This window comes from Hypomesus nipponensis, chromosome 4 (genome assembly GCF_054491055.1).
Source record: "Hypomesus nipponensis isolate SF chromosome 4, ASM5449105v1, whole genome shotgun sequence".
In the NCBI taxonomy this organism is placed as follows: Eukaryota; Metazoa; Chordata; class Actinopteri; order Osmeriformes; family Osmeridae; genus Hypomesus; species Hypomesus nipponensis.
Genome location: NC_140364.1, coordinates 9,975,001 through 9,994,735, shown reverse-complemented (window position 1 = coordinate 9,994,735; position 19,735 = coordinate 9,975,001). Strand labels below are relative to the sequence as shown.

The following is a 19,735-nucleotide window of genomic DNA, read 5'->3' as shown; positions in this document are numbered from 1 at the left end:
GCTGTTTAAACTAAAGCCAAATCTAACAATACTTGGACATGCCAGGAGAAACAGCCTAGTTTTTTAATACAGTAACTGAAAACAACATTTTCCAAAACAGAGGATATCTAATGGACGGACACGGTGTACTGTTAAGTGTAAGGTCATAGGTTCAAATCCAGCTGCAGCCAACAGGCATGTCATGATTATCAGTTTAGGGAAATAGGAAGCCAGGTACCCACAGTAGATGTCTAGCTGTTTATTCATAATAGTAACAGCAATGTTTCATTCTGAGGGGATTACCATTCAAGAAGTGCCAGAACTAGATCTGATCTTTTTAACTTATGCTTTGTAGATAAGATGAAGCTTCATCTAGCCAGCGCATCGTATTTCTTCCATCGTGTGTGTAGAAAACCTACATTTGTAGTAGATGTGTGGGATACATGTGTTTCAAAGCAATATTTAGTTAAATTAAATACAAACCAATATGGCTGAATTCAATGTCCACATCAATGTGCCCTTTCTATTCATAACAATTCAACAGTTGATGTGTTGTCTCTTGTTATCCAATTCTTGACCTTCTACAACGTACATTTGTATATGTACATTTTATATAGCTGCTTGCAGTTATATTTAATGTTTGATTTGGTTACCTTAAAATACATGTAGGCTAACAAATGATTTCGACAGAAACCCATTAAATACTTAAAACCAAAACATAGAACTATACTAAATCACAAATTGTATTGTTAAGTATTTTTTCAGCTCAGTTCGGTTTCCATGTGGAAGGTGGGAAAGATTAGATATTCCTTTGGCTCTAAACCTGTTCTAGAGGGTGTGACTTGATCGAAGCGTCGTCCAATTATGTGTTAGCAACACTTATTCCACGCTACAATGTAGTCGCTTGATGCTGAGAGACAGGGGTGTACAACTGTAGAACGAACGGTTTTCTGACAATCTAACGAAACAGAGGTTGGGAAACACATGACAGGGCGTCTTCAGCGTAGAAGGGAAGGCAGAGAATGCAACAAAAGCCGCGAGGCTTTTTCGTCTGGAATTCTGCGGCTTTATAAATGATTCATGAGGTCCTATTTTAAGGGAGTAATTGCGCTCGCAGTGTGTTACTATCAGTTATGAGTGTGTTCGCGTGAGCGCTTGCGTGTGAAGCAGGTCACAAATCTGCAGAGGACGGAGATACCAGACGACAGAAACTGTGAACAGACCCTCGGAAACTAAAGTACATTTATGTGGCTTTAATTTGGGGGTTGATTCGATATTATTACAAGCATCTTGGCACAGTCGCTTGTCAACCCGTCTGTCAAAGAAATCAACTGTTGCTGCAAAGGAACGATCACAGGGGGCACAAGTCCGCGGTGCTGAAGTAGCCTATGCAGGATCTCAGAATGGATTTTTAACCGTCACCCGGACTGGCGTGCGTTCCTCAATGTGTTGTACTATCTGCCAATTAACATGGAAGAGAGACTTGTATTTTTGTTGATGCCACGGATACATGTTGTTGGTGTATTCTGATGCTGCATGTGGTCGTGCAGAATGATCATTTTCCACGCCGCACCCGGCTTTTTGATATTGGTTCATATTTTTGTTTCAGACAATAGCGTTTGCTGTTAAAAAAGACAGTTTGGGTATTTGAAGAACTCTCAAGCTGTTGTAGGATTTATACAGGTTTTCTACAGTGACCTTGCCGGTTCGGCGTTATTCAGGACCATGCTTATGATGGAGAACAACGGAATGGATGCGCATCAGGTTGAAATCGATTCGGAATTCGAACCTCAGGGCCGACCTCGCTCGTGCACCTGGCCGCTACCTTGTCCAGAGGATTTTCCTGGGGGAGAGGAGGCCACTCGAGGTCTACCCCTGGCATCTGTTAAAGTGGAGCAGTACAACGTTCCTACATGTAGAAGAGGTGGTGCGCCGACAGAGATAAAACATCCAGCCGGCGCCCCAGCCCCTATTGCCGCTGCTCCTACGTGTATGTCCGGGGCAGCGCTTGATGTCGCCGGCCAGCTGCGCAAATCTAAGTCCTCCCGGCGGAACGCATGGGGAAACCAGTCATACGCGGATCTCATCACGCGTGCCATTGAAAGTACGCCCGAGAAGAGACTTACTTTGTCACAGATTTACGATTGGATGGTGCGCTTTGTCCCTTATTTCAAGGATAAAGGTGACAGCAATAGTTCAGCTGGATGGAAGGTACGGTCACTTGATATAATAAAGCTATAGTAATCTTTTTCCAATTGTTTATTCAAACAACATTCGTGCGCTTAACAATGAGTTATTAGTCATCCAGAATTCCCAACTATCAGCTGGTTCTCAATAATGCTTGCGATGTTATAATGTCAGGTTTTAGCATGTCGCTGCCTATTAGTTTACCACACTCCGCGATGCAATGTGTAGAAAGGATGGGAAAGGGGTTCACTGGGTTCATCGTATTTGGGTTTGTGGCTTGTGTATAGCAAGACAAATCCGTTCAAATGTAAACGCCCATGTCAGCTCAATATTAGATAATCTTACACAATGCGCCGTTACAATGTCCATTTCACATGCTAGGCTATGTCAGACGTTTTTATGTTCAAGTTGTGTGGCAGCATCTGCTTAGAAGTTTGAAAAACGGGTCATACGGGGGACATAAGTGCGTCCCCGGTCATTTCTACAATTCCTTAGGTTCAGCGTCACAGACGGCTCTTGACTCTAGATTAACCCTCTGTGGACAAACCGAGCCCGCCCCTTCTATCCATTGCGCGCGCGTAAAATTACGCACAGGCTGTGCAATTGGCGGTTTTGACAACGGCAACGGCAGAGGGACATTAAATATGCGACTATAACAGAGTCAACAAACAGATACTACTATAGATTATAATTTAAATGCAAAAGAAGATAATGTTAGTGTAATAAATCGATCAAAACTATGTTATTCGACCATAATTCTCGATATTGTTTTGTTCGTGGTGTCTCTCCGTGGTTGAGACTAAATGCAAATTATTTTTTCCCCCAACTTCAACAAAAGAAAACTGAGCTGTCTTGATGTCAGGCTTTTGTATCATGCCCTTGTAAGACCTATAAATCCTGATTTCTAATGTTGTGTGTTTTCAGATCATCATGTAGATTAGGTCAACATGAATGGTACAACAGAATATGCCATTTTTGTTGACATAGCCCTAGGTATGGTTTGAACATTGGTGGGGACCAAAAAAATGATCACCCTACATGGTAAAACTACCTCTGCCCAGCTGCCAATGAAGCATGTGGATATTTCAATGGTCTCTTGACACTGGTCCCTACTGTGGACCCTCAAACCATACACATTGTTGATTATATTCACAAATCTGTCCAAGCGGATAGAAAGAGGAACAAGTTTCCTTGTCATGTCTGAGGTTCCATCTGCATCACATGCAGACACTGTGAGCAGGCTTAAGCTTCCTCAAGTATTGTTTTTAGTTCAGTCCCTTTTCTCACATTTTGTCAACTGTCCTTTAAATCATGATGTACTTTTCTTCACAGATGATTTCTGTTTCCCTAAAATAGCTTCCCTTTATTTCCTGGCATCTCTTTAACTTGAAATACCAGCCTCATAACATTTGGAGAAGAGTGCCGCATTAAGACAGAGATTATTCTTGTGAAATGACCATTCCATTTAGGCATAAGTACATGGAATAGCAATACTCCAATCTTTATGGTTAGGTTTAAAATTGGATTTAAAAGGGGCTTAATTCCTGAGGCCTTGTTTGTGCTGCCCAGGGATGCCCAGCTGGATGTCAGCTCAAATTTCTCCATAGGGCTTTGTGTTGACGCTTTGATTGGCTGGTTTGGCACAGCTCTGATTGGCTGGAAGGCACCAAGTTAGGCAAAAACAAGTTGATTCAATCATAAAAACACTCTTAAAAACCGACTCACATGCACGCACATGTTGGGCTGTAACAGTTGGCACCAGTTTTAATACGATTTTAAGCACACAGACACACACTTACACACTCTTACACACGCACACACACACACACACACACACACACACACACACACACACACACACACACAGTTACACCATGTACATTTGAATAGCTAGTTGCCTTCTCTTTGAAATTGCCCATCAGTTGCTGCTGATGAAATTAAATGGGGGGGTAGATAGATGGATAGATGTACAAGGGGGAGAAGAATCAGATCCGTATATTAAAAGCAATCTTAACAAGGTGCTGTGCAATACTGGAGGTAGACTCAGCCTCTGGGCTCTTTGTCATTGTCTTGGCTGTGGAGCCTTTTGGTCTCCCAGACTGAAACAGATCCACAGATAGAGACTATTAATAATGGTGTGTTTTCTGGGAAGGCCCAGTCCTGACCGCACTCTGGTACTAATGGTGACCGGGCCCAAGGGAGTTTTATTGGACACACACACACACACACGCACACACACACACACACACACACACGCACACACACACACACACACACACACACACATACACACACACACACACGCACACACATGCACACAAAGGTACAAAGGTACACATAAAAAATGCACAAGTACATACAAACACACACGCACACCTAAACACACATATCAGGTTTTTGTGTGTGTAGTCACGCACGATCATGATTGTATCATGTACAGCCAGATTTAGATGTATTTTACCGTGCGGTTCTGTCTTTGTGGTTTGCTGTTCTGACCATATTCAATGTGCACTTGTACATTGAAGATGTGCTGTTTTTCCTGAGGTCAAGAAAAAAACGGAATCGAATGTCTCATTGATGTGAGGAGTAAAGGGCTGGCATAGAATAGTCTAAGTATATGATACTGCTTGCATCTGTGTGTGGATAGCTTTGGGATGAGATGTGTGTGTGGACAGACAATACATTTATGCACAATAGCCTCAGACAGACTGATACTCATGGAGCGAGTGACAGGTAGGCAGGCAGGAAGGCAGAGATCTGATGTTGCTTGTATTTGATGAGCTTGTTACTTCTGATACACACCAGAAGGGCACAAAGGCAAGTGGGCATTTTGCTTAGCTGGGAATTGTATCACCGAAAATACAAGTAAAGTAATCGGAAAAGAACAAACCAAAAAGCACCAGAGAAGTAAAGAGTCACAAATGGCAAGAGAAAGAGAGACATGTTTGAAGAAAACCTATTATATTTTGTCCTACCAATAAAGTTCCTTGGAATTGAATTGAGTATGCAAAGAACGAGAGAGAGATGAAGAGAAAGAGAGAGACGGTGGCCCCAGACGCTGAGCACATTGATAGCAGCCTTAATGCATCCTGTGATGCTGGGGCCCCAGTCGAGGCAGAGGGGAATTGGGTTGGTGATGGTGGAAACGGGCTTAGAGGTTCCCCGTGCCAGGCAGCATGGCGGGGGCTTAACAGAAAGCCCTCCGCAGCGCCTCCTCTGTTATTGTTATTATCACAAAAGGCGCAGCAGAAGGAGAGGGGAGCTCTCGAGTTGGCGGGGCCTGGCACTAGCCTTGGGGGGCCGTGAGGGGGGGGGGGGGGCTGTGAGGGGCTGCCGTAGACCCAGTCAGATCAGTCTGTGGAAGGAGGGAAGGAGTAAGAAATGGAATGAATGGCCATTTGGTCTTGTCAATGGTGGTTTAGGGGGGAGGGGGGGGGGGTGGTCCTAGGGTGGAGACAGTAGGGATTTTCTCCAGGGATCTTGTCGGTGGGTGCTTGGAGCACAGACTTTCAGATCTGTTTGAATGCCGTAGAACTGGGGACACTTGAGAATTTGGTTGAGTGTGGCCAAAACCTTTCTTGACGGTGCGGGGGTTGGGGTGTGTGTGTGTGTGTGTGGGGGGGGGGTGACTGGGGAGGAGGGGGTAAGGGCGAGGGGGGGCGGGTAAAAAGGCGTGTACACCCTGCTTAAACGAATAACGCCGAAATAGAAGACCATATTCCCTCTCTCAGCTCTCCCACTTCAATCACGATCGAAATAAATTGTTGGGCGCGATCGCAGAGGAGGATGTTGAGCAAGCCACGGGACGGAAATTCCACAGTGAAAACTGGGTCCAGACGCACGCAGCCAGGGCGGGCCAGGCTCGGGCCCGCTGCCCATTGTGTCATAAAAACCAGGGCCAGGGAAGCACAGCACCCACCATTGGTGTGTTTCTGATAACAATAACATGCTTATTTAGGAGTTTTTGTTTTTTTACCTGCAACCTCATGGTCTGCAGTCAAATGCTCTAACGCTGAGCTATGACCAGTTCCAGACCCCAGGGTGTTCCGACAAGTATTCCTGTGTCTGTGCTGTTTGGCTGCTTGTGGGAGTGGGCCAGCCAGCCTGCAGCATGTGTCCCCCTGCTTTACGGTTGTTCTGTGCGAGTTCATCTGGTTCGTCTGTACTCCAGTTGCTCTCCATGTTCTACGAGTGTAACTGAATTAGTACACACAGTACAGTAAATAGAACTGCAGTAGTACACAGTACAATACATGGAACAGCAGTAGCACACACAGTATTAAGAATGTAACTGCAGTAGTACACATATTAACTATAACTACATAAGTTATACTCTAAATACGCTACTGTCTATGTTTTGAGTACATGGTGCATGGTGCAGCAATGGTAGTTACCTGGTTGTCTCTGTGCAATTGTTTTTATAGTGCCACAGTCCAATGAAACTTTTCACCCAGGCTGTAATGTGTGTGAGTGTACAAGGTGTACTTGTGTATTTGTGTGGTTGTGTGTGTGTGTGGTTGTGTGTGTGTATGCATGTGTGTGTGTGTGTGCCTGATGGGAGTGCAAGTCCGGGGGGGGGGGGGGAGTGCAGCTCTAGTTAATAATTCAGACGAGGCTCATTATCAAGGCAGAGCAGACCTCTTCTTCTGATTCCACCTTAATTGCAGACAGGATGTGCATCTCTCCCAGCAGCCCCCCCCCCCCCATCTTCCAGTCTCCTTCAGCCCCAGATGACTTCCGCACATCTCTGTCAGCCAGCCTCACGTCTGCCTGCACCCGGGTCGGGCCCGGGCCAACCACTGTGTTAACCGCTGAACTGCCCTGTTTGCGTGCAGTCAATGAATCGCTATCGAAGCTGGCGAGCGTTAAATATTGACAAAGAAGCCAGGCATGTGCTTATATTACGAGGTACTTACATTTTTAATCAGATCTTCATAAGGGGCTTCTCCCTTCAGAGGCTCCTGAAAACTAAGATTGATGGGAGGTAATCAGTAGATGACTGCAGGCCTGTGATTAACGCCACTGGAGGGAGGGATGGAAGGATGGAGGGTTGGAGAGATGGAGGGATGGACGGCTGGAGGGGTGGAGAGATGGAGAGATGTAGGGCTGCAGGGGTGGAGAGGTTTGGAAGGATGGAGCAGTGGAGGCATGGAGAAATAAAGGGATGGAGGGAAGATGGAATGGAGGGATGGACAGAAGGAGAATGGAAGCTTACAGAAAGGTGGTATAGAGGGATCGAAAAGTGCAGGAATGGAGAAATAGAAAGATGGTAGAATGGACGGATGACTACTTTTGCCCTCCAGTTGCTAATCCATTACCCCAACCACTTGGTTGACCGCTGGGCTGACCACAGAACGGTTCATCCTTGGGTTTGACCATGTCCCTCAGGCAGAGCAATGTATTTAACCAAAGACATCTCATCTCACCGTTTAATTGCCAGTAGTTTAGCTGGCAATTGATGTTGTTTGCTAGTCTGTTTCTGCTTTCCTAAAAAGCTCAAATGTCATGAAAGCAAATAATGGACCTGATTGTCAGGAAAGAGAAACGTCTCACATTAGCGGGACACTTAACTCGTCTACTCCATTATCTGTCACCATTAATGCTGATTATTCTCAATGAAGTATTCTCATGTTCAAGTGACGTTCAACATCAATCAGACAGGGCTCAGTAGTGTTGCATACAATCCAGCCCTCTCACAAGTCAGCTCTACAATTCAAATTTTATTACTAATTACTAATACTAATAAGGAGAAAAAAAACTATGGACCCCTATTCCAATTAAACTTTATAGATTATATTTGAGATGCTGAAATCAATTTTGACCTGAGCTTCGAGTCGGTTGCCCGTTCAGGAGCAGATGAGCATGTTTACTAGTTGGCATGTTTGTGAGGATTGTGACTGCCAAATTCATGACGATGCCAAGCTAGATAAATGGAAACAAAGCGAAATGTCTGTTGTCTACCACTGCCATAAAGGAGCTACAGTATTTTGCCTTTATGAATATTCATTAGTCCAACGGAACATTCTGACACCTTATAATTGTAGCCTGAAGTGCGTTGAATAGAGAAGCTGAAGTCATTCAAGACACTGACTTATTCATGGAATCTTTTTAAAATCATCAACGATATTTTGGGGATTGCAATAAAGACGATTAACTTGATCGGAATAGGTGGAGACTGTAAGGGCAGGCCAGGGGGGGAAGTAGAGGTTGGGAGCAGGAGACGACATCTCAGCTTGGATTTCTGTGTCAATTTGATGAAAGTAGGTCAGGATTCAAAACTCTGCGTTCAGCATTCTGTCCATGTGGTGGCTGAGCCATAGACGACAGATAGCCTGGTTTGAACCCAGACTCCCTCTGTCTCTCATGTCTCTCTCTCCGTCTCTCCCCCTTTGTTTCTCTTCCTCTCTCTGTAATCTAACCACTGGCATCTTTCGTCTCTTTGAGTGCTACCCTCTCTTTCTCTCCTTATTTTAGATGGCGTTTGAAGGCTCAGATAAAAAGCTCCCAGCCCGCCTTCATGAACATTTAGATTAGGTCCGCTTCTCTACTAAATTGCACTTGAATCCACAGTGGAGGCATTTGGTCAAATGTTAATATGATTTGGGATGTAATCTGGAATATTTCCAAATCTTTTTTTTTTTTTTCGATTGTCGATTTCAAGGCTTAGTTTTATGCATTGATGAGCTTGGTCAGGACCCAGATTTGACTGTTTTAAATCAGAATATGTACCACGTGTGTAATGACGTTGGAAAATATTTTTTGCATTACTGATTATCCAAAGGATATTGCTTTATTTTTATGTATCAAGGCAAATGAATATATGTTGATTCTAAGGTTTCTTTGTTCACAAAATAAGGACATCATGTAAAATCTATTTGAATATTGAAAGAATTTCTCTTGACATGGACTCGAAGGAACAAAAACCCCTTCACCCTCCCCTGCCCACCCCTCTTTGTCACCTATCCTGATCTTCCTCTCCTTTGTCACAGCCTGTCTCCTTCCCTCCTTCCCTTCTGTCCTTCCCCTTCCTCCTTCACCTAATGTCTTGCAGTCTGGCGAATGATGTATTTTCTCACCTAAAGCCTGACTTCATCAAAACCTTGATGCCATCGTCTGTACACATACCATTTTGATGACTGCCACTGCACCCCATCGGTAGATTTTATAGTAGCATTAATCTGTCCGTTTAACGGTGTTGCTGAGCAGAGGGTGGTCACCGTACGACGCTGCACTAAAAGATGAGTTACGACTGACGCCTGGGATGAGGAGAGGACCTCCACACAGAGGAGAGGGGCCTGAAAACCAAGATGAGAGAAGACACCAGGCGGTCCCATGAGAGAGGGAGGGGAGGAGGAGGTGGAGAAGAAAGAGGAGGAGTCACTGGATGAAAAGGAGGAATGGGGAGGTTAGATAGAGGAGGAGGAGGGATTGGAGGGAGAGGGGGAGGAGGAGGTGGTTTTGTCATGTGTTCCATACGATATACAGTCTCTGGTTGAGTCCTGTTGATATGATTGAGGACCATCAGGCTGCGTGAGATCTCGAACCTCCAGCCTGTATCTTGTTAACCCAGTGAACGTGTACTGGAGGGAGAGGGTGTCAGACTGGGAGATGGGGAGTGGGGTGGGGGGAATAGAGGCGTAGAGAGAGAGAGAGAGAGAGAGAGAGAGAGAGAGAGAGAGAGAGAGAGAGAGAGAGAGAGAGAGAGAGAGAGAGAGAGGGATGGTGGAGAGGATGCAGGGTTCTGATTGTGTGACTGAGCTTTGTGTAGGCCCGTCCGTGTCATTCTCTCAAGACTGATATTAAGAGGCTCCCTCCCTCCCTCCCTCCCTCCCTCCCTCCCTCCCTCCCTCCCTCCCTCCCTCCCTCCCTCCCTCCCTCCCTCCCTCCCTCCCTCCCTCCCTCCCTCCCTCCCTCCCTCCCTCCCTCCCTCCCTCCCTCCCTCCCTCCCGCCCCTCTACTCCGTCCCTCCGCTCCCTCTTTCTTTTTTCGCCCCTCTCTCTTTCCCCTCTCTCCTTCCCTCTCTCTCCCCTTCCCTCTCTCTGTCTCTGCTAATGATCTGCACCGCCTGCCGTTGCCCGGCTGACTGATACCCAGTGACAGCCCCACTCAGGCGGAAAGGCCCCCCACCCCCACCCTCACCCCTCTAACACACACTCCTCCCACCCCCCCCACCCACCCACCCACCCACACACACACACACACACACCCACACAACATACACAAATCCACATTACCGTTAATGAACCCCACCTCCCACACATTCTCAGAGACGCATTTATCCCATGTGTTTCTCGGCATTTCTCCGCACGCATATGGCATGCCATGCCCCGCCTCAACCCTTCCCCACGTGAACCCCATTGGCCGATGGAGAGCGGCGCATGGCGGCCGACGTGCAGCCGACGACACGTGCTCGAGCATGCCTTCGTGAGCATCCTCACGCTCTGTCCTCTCTCCCTCACACCACTCCTCTCTCTGTGTCTCTCCATCGCGTCGTGGTGTCAGGTGTTGTCCTACAGTCTCCCCAGAGGGCCCAGCCCTGTCAGGGCTCAGAGTTCCTCTGGGTGCTGGAGATGCTCTGTTGGTTCAAGGTACTCTCCCCGTGTGCCTCTTTTTTTTTCACCTCTGGACGGGGGGTGGGGGGGGGTGGGGGGGTGCCAGGATGGTTAGAAACGAGGTCACTAAGCAACGCTCTCACGCAGCACTGTACCTCAGGGCCGCCCCAGTGTTCCAGGCTCGCTCGCGGCCCACGGTCCCTGAGCATGGGGCCCACGGTCCCTGAGCGCGGGGCCCGGCCCTGCCATTAGCCAGCAGGGGTTACGGGAGTCGAGGCAGGAGGTGTTCTGCTCTGCTCCACTCTGCAGAGCCTTCCCCTTCTCTCCCTTCTCTCCCTTCTCTCCCTTCTCTCCCTTCCCCTTGGCCTTAGCCACACGTCTAACAGAGACTGGGTCACTCATTGAGGTACTGTACCCACACAAAGACAGAATGGTTCCATAAGACAAGTAGATGGTACATGGTGGTGCTACTGTGATTTAGAATATTAAATTGATTTTTGATCTAAATGATTTGATATTGTCCATAAGCACAGTTATATGCTAGTACATTTTTATTTCCATGTCATGTGTCAGTGTAGATTCGTGTGGCATGCAGTGTATAACTTGTTTATGTGACATCCACATTTGTCAGTGGCTTTTCAGGGGAAAGTATGTTGTTGAGATGGTCTGTGTATGTTTGTGAGAGTGGGGGGGAGGGGGCTACCAGCCCCTAATGAAGTTCCCTCTCTTCTTTTTGAAAGAGTTGCTGTGCTCCACCCCTCTGTTACCAACTGACCAACACACATACACACAAATGCACACACACACACACACAAACACATGCATGCAAGCACACGCACAAACACACACACGCATGCACACACAAAAACACGCATAAACTGGAACACTGGAACACACACAAACACGCACAAAACACACATTCCAGCATCTCCATTAGCAATTCATGAGGAGATTCTCATTAGACTTTAAGCTCTACCATAGGCCTCTGAAGTGTGTGGCTGGAGCGCTTATTAATATTTCATCGTCTCCCATTGAGGAGCTAAAAACGAAGCGAGTCGACCCGCTTCCGCTACAAAGTGACTCGCACTCCTCTTCCGCTCTTCTTCTGCTCTTCCCCCTCTTCTCTCTCGTTAGACTGTCTCCTCTCTTCTCGCTCTCTCTCCGTCTCTCTCTCCCCCGTTCTGTGTTTCCTTTCTCCTTGCCACACAGACCCTAACTCAAACTGACTTAATTGGGCTGTCTTTGTTCCAGGAAATGTGGGCATACCTTCCCTCTCACTGGATCCTAACCATTGAGACGTGGGGGGGGGGGGGGGGAGGAGAGGAGCGAGTGAGAGAAGGGGAACGAGAGAGAGTTGGATAGAATGTAGAGAGATGGAAGAGGGGGAGGAGGAGAGGATGACGAGGAGGGGAAACTAGAGAGGAACCCCAAGTGAACCCTGAGCCCCTTTGGTGCCATGCTGGGATTGGGGGCCGGGGGGTGGTGGTGGGGGGGGGTTGTGTGTGTGTGTGTATGGAGGGTGGGGTGGAGGGGGTATTTGGAGATGGGGGAGGAGGTTGGGGGTTGTCTGTCAGGCTGGCAGACAGGAGCTCAACCCTTGAAACAAACCCATGCATGAATAAGTCAATAAAGGCACGTCTGTATGTGAGGCGGAGAAGCTGGGTGAGCGGGGGGGGGGGGGGGTGCGCGGGGGGGGGGGCAGAGATTCATCAAAGTGAGGCCTGTGCAGCGGTTGGGACCGAGGCTGGGACCGAGGCTGAGACCGAGGCCGGGGCCTGGGCAGAGCAGGCAGCGTCTCTGGCTTCCTGGAGTCTGTGAGAACGAGACAGACGCCACATTCCCTGGCAATGAGAAACAGACAGACTGAGAGAGTAGAGAAGAGGCAGTGGGAAAATGAGAGGGAGATCTTTCTATTGGCTGGAATCAAGAGGGAGCATGTGTGTGTGTGTGCGTGCGTGTGTGTGCCTGCATGTGAGCGTGCGTGTGTCAACGTAGGATGGTTTAAGGGTTATGGAGTGCTAACTAAGTCAGAAACGAGGCAAATACAAGAAAATCAATTGTTTGTTAAAGGATACATCTCTCACATCCTCATTATGTGTGTTCTCTGTCCACTGTACAACGTGCCTTCCAACGAGGAGACAATCCCCATTAAATAGGCTGAGCCTGCTTCATTGTAGAAAATAGTTGTAGGCAGTGAGAAGAAGAATTTAATAACTCTGACCCCAACCCAGTGAAGTCAGAGAGAAGGATGGGCGAGGAAGAACAATGAGGCTTCTTTTAATTTGGAGATTGAGAAAGTCTCTTTCTCTTGTACGAACCACACCCCCCTTCCCTACGTTTGTTTTTCTGTCTTTCTGTTTGACTTTTGCATTTGGTCTCTGTCTCTGTCTCCTCCCCCTCACTCATTGCTCTCTGCATCTTTCTGTCTCTCTCTCTGTCTCTTTCCCCTCCCCCTCTCTTACTGTCCTTGTCTGTCTCCTGTCTCTCACTCTTTCTCTCTTTGTGTCTGTGTCTCTGTGTCTCTTATTTTACGGCCGCTCATAATCTCCCTGGCAGAGTTTTCCATGACGGATAGGTTGTGCGATTGGCGCTCTGAAACTGTGTCAGATCTGGTTTCCCTGGCAGCCCAGAGGTTCACTCCAGGACAAGGCACGGTGGGAGGTGAATGGCCGGGGAGGGGAGGGGGTAAGGCACTAGTTCTGGATGTTCTGTCGTTCTGAACGCCTGGCTCTGGTTGTGGGCAGCCATGTTGTGCAGTCACCAGTTGACAAACACAGAGACACAGGGAGACGCTGAGCGTGGGCCCTGCCATTGTGGCAATGGAAAAGCGGCTTTATTTCTCTCTCTCTCTCTCTCTCTCTCTCTCTCTCTCTCTCTCTCTCTCTCTGTCTCTCTCTCTCTCTCTCTCTCTCTCTCTCTCTCTCTGTCTCTCTCTCTCTCTCTCTCTCTCTCTCTCTCTCTCTCTCTCTCTCTCTCTCTCTCTGTCTGTCTCTCTCTCTCTCTCTCTCTCTCTCTCTTCTCTCTCTCTCTCTCTCTCTCTCTCTCTCTCTCTCTCTCTCTCTCTCTCTCTCTCTCTGTTTCTCTGTCTCTCTGTCTCTCTCTCTCTCTCTCTCTCTCTCTCTCTCTCTGTCTCTCTCTCTCTCTCTCTCTCTCTCTCTCTCTCTCTCTCTCTCTCTCTCCCTGTGTCTCTCACACACACTGAGGCTTTCAAAAGCTCCTTTCACTGTGTCCCTCACGCTCTCTCTTTTCACCTCATCAATTTAGCAGCACATTATTTCAGCGTCCCCCCTCCCCGCGCGCGCGAGCGTAGTTCTCTGACAAGCCGAGCCTCCAGCCAGTATTTACAAGTCTTTCCCTTTCAACATCTTAACCATAACCCCCCCAACCAACTCTCTTTCTTCACTTCATTCTCTCCCCTGTATTCCTCCCCTGTCTCTCTCCCTTTCTCTCCGTCTACTATGGTCAGGTCTCATGGGGAAAGACAGTTGGCAGGAAGCAGCCTTGCTGCCATGGCAACAGGAACCCTCCCTCTCCCTCAGGTCTCCTTAGCAACTGGTAGCTTGGCATTGTAGTAATGAGCAGGCCCAGAGTGCCTGGCGAACAGAGCACGAGCGTGAGATGTGTGTGGGTTTGCTGTGTGCGTGTATCTGTATGTGTGTGTTTCTGTGTGTGTGTGTGTTTCTTGATATGTGTGTTTCTTTGTGTCCGCACGGACGCGTCGATGCACATAGTATCAAACGTGTGTTTTTGGTGTTCTCGTGTGTGTGTGTGTTTTAAGAATGCCCGACTAACAAGAGTGGCATGACAAGTCTGAGGAGGTGTGAAGGTGTGAATTTGCAAACCGTTTACAAAAGGAAAAGTCCCAACGCACATTTAAATACTTTTTTTTTGTTTTTTGTTCACAACGTGACAGAATGAAGTGGTCTAATCTTCTTATCCCAGGAATGGGTCGTTCAGAGCAGACTGCACTTCACAAGGACGGCTATTTCTAGCATTCTATTGTCTGGTGTCGGCTTAGAGGTTCATTGCAGATATCAAGTTTCTCTTCTCTCAAACACAAAGGTTATGAAAGCACCATCAGTTACCCCTCACATCACGTACCCCAAACATTTTGTATACATTTGGTGTGTGACAAAACCAGTTTGAAAGACAGTTTGTTTCCATGGTTCTAAAGTACAGCGTTGATAAATCATGATTAGATATGATTGGGATGGGATCAGCTGGATGTTATTTTACACCAGAGTTTCAGTAGGTTTTTATGTCCTTTTTTTTTATGTCCTTTCAGAGCACTTTGACAAATTAGACCTCAGGAGAATTAAACCGTGCACTGTATTCCAATCATGCACCCAGTATCTACTGTAGTAATGTGTCATTATTGGTGTACTTGCTTTCCACCCATCCTGAATGATCACACCCCCGCCCCCTCGAAGCTGTCTCTCCGAGCCGGGCTCCTCTAGTCATGTGCCTGGAGGCGAGGTGGAAGGCGAGGTGGGAGGCGAGGTGAGAGGCGTCTGCTGTCTCCCTCCGAGGCCCACTGCCAGGTGGCAGGTCTGCTTCTCTGGCTCCCACGGAGCTCTGGGCTCCCACAGGTGTCTCCTCACCCCACCTGCAGCGTCCAGGCTTCTTGGGGGCGGGGTTGGAGGGTGGATGCTACCCGTTGAGGTGGGGCCTGAGTGGGGGGGGGGGTGGTGAGGTGTGGAGGTGTTCCGGGGAGGCAATGACGAGAGCAGATCTGGGCCAGAGATCAGTGGCGTTAGAGGGTTTGACCGTGACTGGCGCATATTTGACGGGGCTCACGGTTGTGCGCTTGAGTGACTGAGCAATTATTTGTAGTGTCCAATGAAGCGCGCCCAGATTGATCTATACACTACATACAGTGTTAAACCTAGTAAGTATATATATGCTGTATATAGCAAGACCCATGTCTGGAGGCAGTGCTGGAGGTGCTGCTGCTGCTGACATGAGATGTGGCCTGGCTCTGCCGAAGCCGGCTGTTCCCGCCCCGCCTCGCGCTCCGTCTCCCTCGCTCTGCCCAGGGCTGGCATAAGCTGAGGATTTTCCGATCCCCCGCTTCGCTCTCAGATGCTCCTTAATCTGCCCGCTCTATTTTTATACGGCCTCTCCTTGCCCACCCCCCCCCCCCCCCCCACCCCCCCCCCCCCCCACCCCCCCCCCCACCCCCGGGCTCTCCCTCGCCTTCTCGTGTCCGTCAGTCCGTCCGTCCGTCCGTACAGCAGAGGCTCCCCTCGCTGGAGCGGCAGCACCAATTAGTGAGCGGTCTGCTGGGGATGGCCTTCCCAGTCAGCCCCCCTGGGCCCTGGGCTTATTCCTGCCTACCTTTCTCAGGTTAACCCTCCCAGCACCAGACACTGTCCTCCCCCTCCCTGGTTCTCTCCCTGGTTCCCTGGCTGGCTTCCCCAGGGCTCTGGCTCTCTACAGGGAGGGGGGCGGTAGGGGATGTGTTGGTGGTGTGTGTGTGGGGTGGGGGGGGGTGGGTGGGGGGTAGGGACTTCTGTCGCCTGAGGCCTGCCTTCAAGTCCTTATCTGCTCTAAGAGGAGGAGAGACTGGCTGACTGGTTCACCTCACACTCCCCTGACCTCAACGCTACAGAGGACGCCCACAACATCCCCTCATCTTGCCTCTGTTGTTGTTGCTCCTGCCAACTACTCTTTTTATATCATGCTCACTGTCTATACTGGTGCAGTAGTCCAGGTTTGTTCACCAACAATGCACTCCGGACTTTGTCAGAGCTGTTTTGTGCCTTGATCAATTTGAAGTTTCCACTCCTACAAAATGTTCATTTATATCACTTCTTTAACAATGAACATACTGTACAGTAGAAATCTGGAGCCATATCCATTTTTTGCGTGACTGAGCTTTGTGTAGGCCCGTCCGTGTCATTCTCTCAAGACTGATATTAAGAGGCTCCCTCCCTCCCTCCCTCCCTCCCTCCCTCCCTCCCTCCCTCCCTCCCTCCCTCCCTCCCTCCCTCCCTCCCTCCCTCCCTCCCTCCCTCCCTCCCTCCCTCCCTCCCTCCCTCCCTCCCTCCCTCCCTCCCTCCCTCCCTCCCTCCCTGCCTGCCTCCCTCCCTCCCTCCCTCCCTCCCTCCCTCCCTCCCTCCCTCCCTCCCTCCCTCCCTCCCTCCCTCCCTCCCTCCCTCCCTCCCTCCCTGTGTGTGTGTTGTTACAACCTAGCGTTCCTCTGGTGCAGCTGACCTGATATTTTCTCCTCAATCCGCCGAAGCATTGTATCTGCCCTCCCCCATGCTGAGCGCCCCCCCCCAACCTCTGTGAGCTCACACCTTCTCCAACCCCATTAATCCCTCTGCCCCCCCCCCCCCCCCCCCCCCCTCTGCCTGCTCTTTATTTCCCTTCAAAGGGAGACAAGCGCCGCCGTTGACATCAGTCACAGGAAGTGGATCTTTTAGCGTCGCCTAATTTCCATCGATTGCCTCCAGACAGGCTTAAGCAGACGAGACCCGTTCCCACACAAGAGACTGGCTGGCTCTCATTTAAGTCTCTCCCCCGCCTGCAGAAAATACTCCACAATGAACGCAGTCAGCTCTTTTTATCTTCTCCCCCCACTCCTGCTTATTATCAAATAAATGCACACCATAGAGAGATATACCCATTGACAGGACCATGCATAATGACTCCTGGCTGTATGAAATGGATTAATAAATAACGCCAAACTGCGTCTTTGCACGGTCTTGTTGGCTCTCCAGAAGGCTCTGTCAGAACAATCCCCAGAACACTCGACCGGATTGTCCGGATCCCGTCTAAAGGAACGTTGTGCGGAATGTAAAACAGGGATGCTCCTTCTGGAACGCTCTGTGTGGAATGCGTCGTAAATTAAGAGTCCTCCTTAAAAGTGGGCGAGACTCCATAAAATTCGCTACATGATGTTCTATTGAATCCTCCAAAGAACAGACTCTTCTGGCACATCTCTGCTGGGAGGGGGAGCTGGAGAAGGCAGAATATCAAGCTGTTTAGCTGATAGAATTTCCTCCTTCCGCATACGTTATGTGGATACCTGCGACAGTGAAGTTTCAGAGCTCAGAGTTTGAGTCTCTATGCTGCATGTCTAACCCTGTATTGTCTATGATGATAGATGATAGTCTATGATTGTGAACACATACGGTAGACACAGTGGATTGTTAGATGAGAGGAAGAACTGTAGAAGGACTATTGGTTACAGCCGTTTAAATGAAGAGCCACATAGACTCTATGACTCTAAGTCTTACGTCATATGACAGTCCTATGATTTCTCCTTTTCTCTGTATCTCCTTCCTTCCTTCCTTCCTTCCTTCCATCCTCCCATCCTCCCATCCTCCCTCCCTCCCTCCCTCCCTCCCTCCCTCCCTCCCTCCCTCCCTCCCTCCCTCCCTCCCTCCCTCCCTCCCTCCCTCCCTCCCTCCCTCCCTCCCTCCCTCCCTCCCTCCCTCCCTGCCTCCCTCCCTCCCTCCCTCCCTCCCTTTCCTCCTTCCTAACCACACATAAGTCTGTAATTCACCTTGAAAATGACTGGGGCTCAAATAGACTGTCACCCCCACTCTAAACAGAGTCTATTATTGAGAGAGCAGTGTTGGCAGAAGGTGTTTGCCAATGCGAAGAGTCCGTGTGAGCAGGGCTGAGGTTCTGGGTGAAAAGGTCTCAATCTCATTACTGCGGGATTAGACGCTTGATCAAGGCGTCTTAAGTGCTTCATTTTGGAATCAGGATCAATGATCGCTAAGGAGCACTGAGCTCAGAGGCTCTGTTAAGCTTGAGATTGAGGTGGTAGAACAGGCCTTGGCATGGTCTCAGAAGCAGCTCTCTCCCTGCTCTCCTTAACTCCTACAAAGCCTCAGTTTTTCACATCTGCTTCTTACCCCCTCGGGGAAGCTGGCATGGAAAAATAAAGGTTTGTTTACTACAGTAGCATCAGGGCTGGGGGTTGCCAGGTTTGTAGAGTTGCCTGATCAGTTAGCTATTGGCTGAACTGGTGCTCGTGGATAGCCTGGGCTGAGTGAAAAACATGTTTTCTCCAGGAGTGGCAACAACAGTGTTGCTGTGACGTGAGGAGAGGGCTCAATCTGGACGGATTTTCCAGGCCTGTGAAACCTGTGCTTGTTTTTCTTGGTTTACCATCGCTGTCCAAGCAATTATGTCAATCGCCACCGCGCCCACCCTCCATCGCCATGATCCGACCAATCCCCACCCTGTCGCTGCGGTTGGAGGGTGAAACCCAACAGAGGAGCGCCCAGAATTAACCAGGATTAGCCCCGGATTGGCGGGGATTACTCAGGCTGGAGAGGGATTAAGTATGATTGCCAGTTTTGGGGTGTGTGTGGAGGGGGGGGCAGTGAGGAGTGTGAGCGGGCCATGTGTGTGTGGGGCTAGGGGCGTGGTGTGTGAAGAGAGAGAGATGGAAATACAGCGTGTGTGTCAGTACGGTGTTGTTGGGAGTCTGTGTGTGTGTGTGGGTGTGAGTGAGTATGGTGTTTTTGGGAGCCTGTGTGTGTGTGTGTGTGAGAGCCTGTAGCTAACCGCTGGAGTGACCAGCCTCTGACTCAGACAGTTCTATTTATACACTTACGCCTAACGCCTGGCGGTGGACCCTGCTGTTGCGCAACCTGCTCTCCCGAAGGAGGAGGAGGTAGTGGAGGAGGAGGAAGTGGAGGAGGAGGAAGTGGAGGAGGAGGAAGTGGAGGAGGAAGTGGAGGAGGAGGAAGTGGAGGAGGAGGAAGTGGAGGAGGAAGTGGAGGAGGAGGAGGAAGTGGAAGAGGAGGCCGGAAGTTCCCGACGAGGTCACCCAACTGCTCTGACTGTCTGTCCCTCGTCTCACGAGGCTCCCCTCGCTACAGTCTAGATCTGTGTGACAAGTTAACACGAAGAGCACACTTGACCTGGCTCTCGGAAGGGTGACATCAAACCCATGAGATATGACAAGGCTCTTAGCCGCTTAACAGCAGCTCATTTGTGTCCCTGGCTCCGGTCCTTGGCCGGGGTGATGTGCTGTGGTTGGGGTCGGTCAG

The 19,735-nt window shown here is 49.3% G+C and overlaps 1 protein-coding gene across 1 annotated transcript in view; it reads left to right on the top strand.

Moving 5' to 3' along the window:
* Positions 1-1,704: 1,704 nt before the first annotated feature.
* foxo6b (forkhead box O6 b) overlaps positions 1,705-19,735 on the top strand; it is a 22,687-nt gene continuing 4,656 nt past the window's right edge. Inside the window, exon 1 of the mRNA XM_084695542.1 lies at positions 1,705-2,190. Within this exon, the coding sequence (XP_084551668.1) occupies positions 1,705-2,190 (486 nt within the window). The remainder of the gene's footprint in view (positions 2,191-19,735) is intronic.